Genomic DNA, 7,149 nt, shown 5'->3' with positions numbered 1-7,149 from the left:
TCAACGAGGGAAAAAAGAAGTGAAGGCGCCCACAGCGTTAATAACATAAGCACAGTGATCACTGATTGGCTGCTCAGGAAGCTGCTCCTGGAGGCGGAGCTGCGCGGGGTGGGGCGGGGCCAGGCGCACCACTTCCGGGGCGGGGCCTCGGCTGCCTCACGCTAGGGCGCGGGCGGTCGCCATGGCAACCCGTGAAGCGCGCTGGAGGCCTTCCTGTTGCTTTGGCCCCGCCGACCCCGCCCGGACAAAGGCCACGCGGTGACTGGGCCTCCCTGGCCGCCAAGTCCCAGTCGTGGTCCCGCGCCTGCTGCAGGCCGCGCCGCCTCCTGTCCGTCCTCCTGCTGCAGTAGCGCCGCGCGCCCCGCGCCCCGCTTGACCGGGAAGCAGTTCAGGCCGGGCCGCAGCCACGTTGACCATCTTGGTCGCAGCCGGCAGTAGACGGGAGCCGCGGAGGAAACCGCGGAGACGCAGGTATGCAGCTGCCCCCGGGGCCCCCTGCCGGCCGCCATTGTCGCTTTTGTTCTCCGCGGGCGGGGCCGGGCTTTGCAAGGCCTGCCCCCCCCCATCCTGCTCAGCCTACCTCTGACCTCTGACCCCCGTTGCAACGTCGAAACCGTGTTGAAAATACTGTTTTGATCCTTCAGGGCCCAGAGCAAGTCCACCTGCGCAGGACCGAGGCTTCGATCCGTGGGCCCTGCACAACCGCTCGGACCGACCCTGCGGAGCCCCAGGGTCCGTCAGCCCTGCCGTGTGGTTTGGTCTCTTCAGCCACGCTCTCTAGTCCGGAGCTCGTCCATTCCCGATTTCTGTTTGGGTCAGCCCCTCTTTTAGGGTCATTTCCACCGTGAGTTAACCCCTATCTCCATCCTGGATCCCCCTGGCCCACCCACTTCCGGGTTGGCCCTTGGCTGACCTCTGGCCAGCATGGTGCAACCCCACACGTCAAACCCCGAAGCCTCAGCCTCCGCAGCATCCACGAGCGGCCACGCGGAGGACGTGATGGACACCCTGACCTCCCAGCGCCTCACCAACTCGGAGCTGCGGAGGGAGGTCTCCACCTTGCGCGCCGAGAAGGCCAACCTCCCCAACGTGCTGCAGCGCGTGACGGCCGAGCTGACCCCGCTGCGCACCAGGGCGCGGATTCCCGGGGCGCTGCAGATCACCCCACCCGTCTCTGCAGTCGCCTCCACCGGGACTCGGCCGATGACCATCCGCCCACCTCTCTGCCGGAGCCCTTCTCCGGAGACCCCGGCCAGTTGGCGGGGTTCTTGGTGCAGATAAACAGGTTCATGATCTTCCAGGCCTCCCACTTCCCGGGGGAGGCAGAGCGGGTGGCCTGCCTGGTGTCCCGTCTGACTGGGGAGGCTGAGAAGTGGGCCGTCCCCCACATGCAGCCAGACAGTCCCTTGTGAGACAACTACCAGGGCTTCCTGGCGGAGTTGCGGAGTACCTACAAGTTGCCCCTGCTGCACGCTCGGCGGGCCCAGATCCGGAAGACTTGTGCCTCAAATAGGGCTGTGCGTGAGTGGCAGAGGCTGTGTCATCAGGTGGCCACCGTGGGCACAGGGTCCTGCCCCGTGCATCCCGCCTCCAGTGGGACTAGCCCAGCTCCGGCTTTGCCCACCCAAGCACGGAACCTCTAAGAGCCCGCCACCACGCTGGTGGGATCTGCAGCCCGCAGGTAGCACACACCCTTTGTTGCAGAGACAAAGTGTGCGTACAGCAGCATAGCCCTTGTTTGAAGGCACCTCTTCCTGCCGCTCCAGTCCTGCTCCAGAAGGAGACCTTCCATTCATCACTCTGGGGCCCCCTAGTACCCCCCTTGCTGTGCTCCCCAGTGTTCTGCACTGGCTTAGTACCTACCGTTCAGTGCATGTCTCCCACTCTGTTACTTGCAGCCCCAGCTATGCTAATGACTGCGACTCTGCTATTTAGGCACGTGGATGCCACAACACGCTTACAAACCATTCGGGCTGACCCTCCCAGCCTGGCTGGGTGCACGGAGGCGCCTCCTCCACCGTCTGCAGCTCCTCACCTGGGCGCCCTGTTCTCACTGAGGAGCTCTGGATAGTGAGAAGCCAGTTTGGCCAAGCTGGTAGCTCATGTGTCCTGTGAGAAGGGGTCCTTCTGTGGTTCCTGTGCGAAGATGCTCACCAGCCCGGCCCAGGCCCTGCTGTCCTGGCCAGGGGATCACTGCTAGGAGTAGTTGTGGCATTGCTAGGGGCAGGCTTCCCTTGGCACGTGAATACACAGTCCAGTCTGTCCCGTCCCTCAAGCCCCCTAGAAAGACCTAAATGTGCAGTGAAGGGAGGGTCCCCTTGAGGAGGCACCTCTACCAGTGTCAGAATGTCTCCATGTGCCGATAGCTTCCGGATGTTTGAGGTTCTGGAACTTTCCTGGCACATAAGGCCAGTGTGGACTTTGGGCCACTGGGTGGTTCCATCAGACTGACCTAGACAGCAGACCCACGTGGGTCCTCACTGGAGGCTCACTCAGGCTGAGGGGACACAGCTGACTCTCACCCCAGGGCTTCCATGGTAATCTCCACATCTCCTCTTTGCCTCCGTGCTGCTTGCTGGCGCTGGGCCTGGCCTTCCTTGAGGCCCATTCGCTTCTTCCTTCAGGCGATCCGTGGCCTTCCTCTCAGCCTCTGCAGCTGCCACACCATCTCTAGGTCCAGAGCCTCTGCAGGCTGGTCCTTCCAGCACCTGTGCTGCCCTCGGGTACCCAGCTTTTGTTCAGGGAAATGTCCTCCGCTTACAGGACTCGGCATGCAAGGCAGGGAGGTCTCTGCCTTTGGCAACCCCAGCCAGGGCCTCGGTGGCATTTGTCAAGGAATGGAACAGTGGACTACCTCTCCTGTTGTGTGGTCCTCTTGTCCTAATTCTCAGGGACAAAGCTGCCCCTCCTAGGGGTGGAAGGCTGTGTGCTTCCTCACAGCATGGGCCCAGGCAACCACTTCCTAAAGGAGACTTGGGCAAGCCCTGGACTGTGGCGCTGCCACCAATTCAATGGCAAATGAACCACATTCACGTGACCACCTAGACCATGGGGGGAGATGGGTGCCTTACCTTGACTTCATCTGCCCCTGGTCCAAACGATCCTGGCTGGACTGCAAAGGGCCAGGCTCTGCCCAATCCAGGGACACATGTCTTGGTACCTGGATTCAGTTCTAGGGCACCCCCTCTCTCTTAAGAGTTTTAATGAAGATTGCATCCCTAAAGCAACCAGTGCCTCGTGAGGTCAAGGGTGTTGGTTGCTGGGGTGCGTGGACCACGGCCGCCGGCTCGTCATAAACTGTGGTAGCCCAGGTGCCCTGTTCAACAGCTGCTTGGACTGAGACCTCCGTTTCCTGACCCACTGAGGCTGCTCAGGGGACTGTGGTGCTCATTGAGCGTGAATGGAGAACAGATGTGCAGAGGGGCCCCCCGTGGGGGTGGCAGTGACGGGGCGCACGGCCCCCTCTCTCTTGGTGCTCTGCAGCTGTGTTGGTAGCATGTGTGAGCCTGTCAGGTAGGGGTGCTCTGCGTGGGGGTCCAGCGCCCTGCAGGGGTGAGAGACAACCTGAAGGTTTCCTTGTGGCCCAGCCCAGGCAGGGTAGGAGCTCTGTTGTGTCGAAATGGAGGACATTTCCCTGAATGTGTCGCTCTGTTTGAACCTCCAGCCCTGGGTCTGCACAAGTGGGTTTTGGAAAGTGCTAGTGTGTTTGCATTGGGGCTGTCCTCCCTGCCCATGTCTCTGACGAGCCTCACTGCAATGGCTGGTAGTGCCCAGGCTGACTCACTGGGTTTGGTGGCCCACTGGGTTTTGTCCTTGGGTGTTTACATGGATGGTCTGGGCCTGGTGCTGTTGTCCATCTGTGACCTTGATGGTGGTGCACTGCTTTGGGAAATGGAGCAGATGAGAGGGTCAGCGGGTTGCACTGCACATCAGACTTGGAAGGAGTCCCTGTTGGAGGAGCTGAGGAACCCACCGTGGGTCTCGTGGAGGACACCTGAGTCCCCGGCTGAAGAGGCTGAGACAGCTCCGTGCAGACACAGAGATGGGGGGACTCAGCTGAAGAAGCCAGTGGTGGGGGGAGGTGCCCTGTGCGAATCCTGGTGGTACTTTCCTTTAGTAGAGAGGAGAGGAGCAGTTAGTGGCGTCGAACAGCACATGTGAGGGCAAGTTCTAGGTGTCCCCATGCTGTTGACATTGTTTGACTATGTCAGTGTCTTTCTGGTCTCCACAGCGCCCCATCTGCTAACTGAGTTTTGCATCGCAGGCCTGATTTGTGATGGGGTCTAGAGTACAGGGCAGCTGTATATACACCATGCATGGTGTATGACCTTAGTTGATTTAAAGTCCTGATGCCGTGACTTCTGGAAATGGCAAAGACCATCTCCTTGGTGGTGAAGTTTGTACTGTCAGTGACAAGGAGTGGAAAATTCGACTTTCCTGATGCATGTGCCCCGTGTCACCCCCAAAGACCACAGTCCTGCCCGTTAGGCCCTTAGGAGAGGGAACACACGGGAAGTGTTGGGCAGATGCATGGGTGAACGGAAGGGACCCAGGCCTCTGATTTGACCGAAGGCCTCCTGAGGGCGGGGTTTGGGTGGGAAGAGGAGAGTCCCATAGGCGGCCCCCCGGCAGAAGCCCCTGTGGTTCTGCACCCAGAGATGCAAGGGAAGCATGAGCTCAGACCTCGGAATGAAGACACAGAAGAGGCCCCTTGGAAAGGAAGTGGGAACAGACTGTCAGGCTGGACGGAGGAAGCTGCTTGGTGGATGGGACAGGATTGGGGTTTAGGGCCGATATCACTGTCCAGTAGTGACCGAGTGGAACCAGCGTCTCCCACGGTGTCATCTCAGGACCAGCTCCTCCCTGAACAAGCAAGAGGGTCCCCAGCCTGTTCACTGTTGAAGCTAACCTGCACATCACAGGAGTTTGGGAAAATAGGAGGTAAAAGGAGCCTTTTAGTGTCTCTCTCCAGGTCCCAGCCCCATCCCCAGTCGTCTTTTCTTCGCTTGGGGTTGTGGTGGAGGTTTGAAACCCCTTCTGTAATTCATTGTCACTCTTTCTGTTCCGTCTTCCCACGCCCTTTGCTGGTTTGTTGTGGGGCGGCCGTGCACTGTCCTTTCAGTAGATGGACAGTGGGCCAGCCATCGATCCCAGGGCTGCTGTTGGGTTTTCTGTCACAAAGAGATGACTTCCTGTGTGCGTGAAGCCGTTTCCTGGTGTCAGGGCGCTTCCTGAGGCTGGATTCCCAGAGGCGGTGATTGCGTGCAAGTATAGAAAGGTGGGAAGCTCTTACTACAATTCCAAAGACATGGCTTCCAGCAACATCGTGTCACCTTCTGTGCCACTGGCAGGGATGAGTGTCCCGGTCTCACGGTCTCACTAGAGATTGGTTGATTGGATTAAAAACAAACAAAAGCCACTAAACTCACTGCAGTCGAGTCGATTCGACTCAGTGACCCCTCCTTGTGTTTCCGAGGAGGTATCACTACGGGAGTAGATTGCCTGACCTTCCTTCCGATGAGCAGCTGGTGGGTTTGAACCCCCAGCCCTGTGGTTAGCAGTCGAATGCTTAGGCCCTGTGAAGACTGTGGGGCCTCAGCTGGCGTTTCTTTGATCTCTAGCAGTTAAACTTCTCCCTAAGCACTTGGATGTCCCCTTTTGTTTCTCTGCCCACTGCTCTGCCCCCCGGAGTCTGCCACATGTGCAAGAGTTCAGGATACATTAAGGGCGGTCACCTGTGTGTGTCGGATTTGGTGCCAGTCCTCCAGCCTTTTAACTTTTTCTGTGTGAACTTCTGAAGTTTCAGCCCTTCACTCAGTGCTGTGCCCACCAGGTGGTGACAGCAGTCGTGGAGGAGAGCTGCTTTGTCTGGCTTCTCCGCGGCCATGTCAGCACCTGGGGCAGTTCCAGGGATGCAGTAGGTGCTCAGTAAACGTTTGGTGACTCATCGGCATGAACGGATGTGCTGGGGAGACATGGGGGGCGGTCAGAGTCCCGCTCGAGGGCTTCGCATCCAGGAGCAGTTGGCAGACGTTTTGGTCTCAGGATCCCTTTGCTCCCCAAAAAGTCATGGAGGACCCCGGAGGGCTGCTGTTTCTGTAGCTTCTATCTACCAGTATTTACCATATTTGAAGTTAAAATGGAGAAAGTGTTAGAATATGAATTGAGAATAAACTCACTACATATCAACACAGATAGCATGTTTTTATAAAAACTTTTCTAAAAACTTGAGTGAAAAGAATGGTCTGGTTGCTGTCTTTCCACATCTCTCGTCTGGCTGACTAGAAAGTGGGGTCTCTTGTTCATCTCTGTTGTTTTTTGCAGTGTCTCCTGTCCCGTAGCCCCTGAAAAGTCCACTGTGTCCCCTGAGAGGACTGGGGGGGGGACAGCCCACCATGTCCCCCTGAGGGGGGAGGAGAGCTGCTGTGTCCCCTGAGAGGATGAGGTGGGGACAGCCCACCATGTCCCCCTGAGGGGGGAGGAGAGCTGCTGTGTCCCCTGAGAGGATGAGGTGGGGACAGCCTGCCACGTCCCCTGTGAAGGTGTCGGGGAGGAGCCTGCTAGGTTCCTTGAGAGCATGAGGTGGGTCAGCTAGGTTCCTTGAGAGCATGTACTCATGAGAGGGCCTCTATGAATTGGAATTCGACTCAACAAATGTTTTTTGTTTGAAATAATCCTCCGTTTCTGAATTTGCCATTCATTGCTCAATCCATTTTTGGACATGTAACTTGTTTATGGTTTTTGGCAGCATTGGAAATGCCTCAGACACACCACATATGCACACACTCATGTATATACATACCCAGTATGCACACACACAGACATATACCCACATAAACACTTGCATGCACACACGTACAGACATATGTATGCACAACACCCACTGGCATGCACACACACGCACATGCATATGCATACAGCTGCATGCACACCGTGTGCACACACATACAGACATACAGACATATACACACACCCACATCCACACCTGCATGCACACACACAGACATATACACACACCCACATCCGCATGCACACACACATAGACACATACACACTGCCATGAACATGCACACACATACACAGAGACATACAGACCCATACCCACATACCCACCCACATGCACACACAGACACATGCATACACCCCCCC

At 57.5% G+C, this 7,149-nt stretch overlaps 1 protein-coding gene across 1 annotated transcript; it reads left to right on the top strand.

Moving 5' to 3' along the window:
- Positions 1-924: 924 nt before the first annotated feature.
- Positions 925-1,643, top strand: RTL6 (retrotransposon Gag like 6). Its single transcript, XM_007941737.1, is given in 2 exon segments — positions 925-1,207; positions 1,210-1,643. Coding segments are annotated over 2 exon segments (717 nt in total).
- Positions 1,644-7,149: the final 5,506 nt, after the last annotated feature.

This window comes from Orycteropus afer, unplaced genomic scaffold, assembly GCF_000298275.1.
Source record: "Orycteropus afer afer isolate SDZICR_OR568_19922 unplaced genomic scaffold, OryAfe1.0 scaffold00083, whole genome shotgun sequence".
NCBI lineage: Eukaryota > Metazoa > Chordata > Mammalia > Tubulidentata > Orycteropodidae > Orycteropus > Orycteropus afer.
Note: the sequence above shows the minus strand (reverse complement) of the source record. Positions and strands in the feature narration are given on the sequence as shown.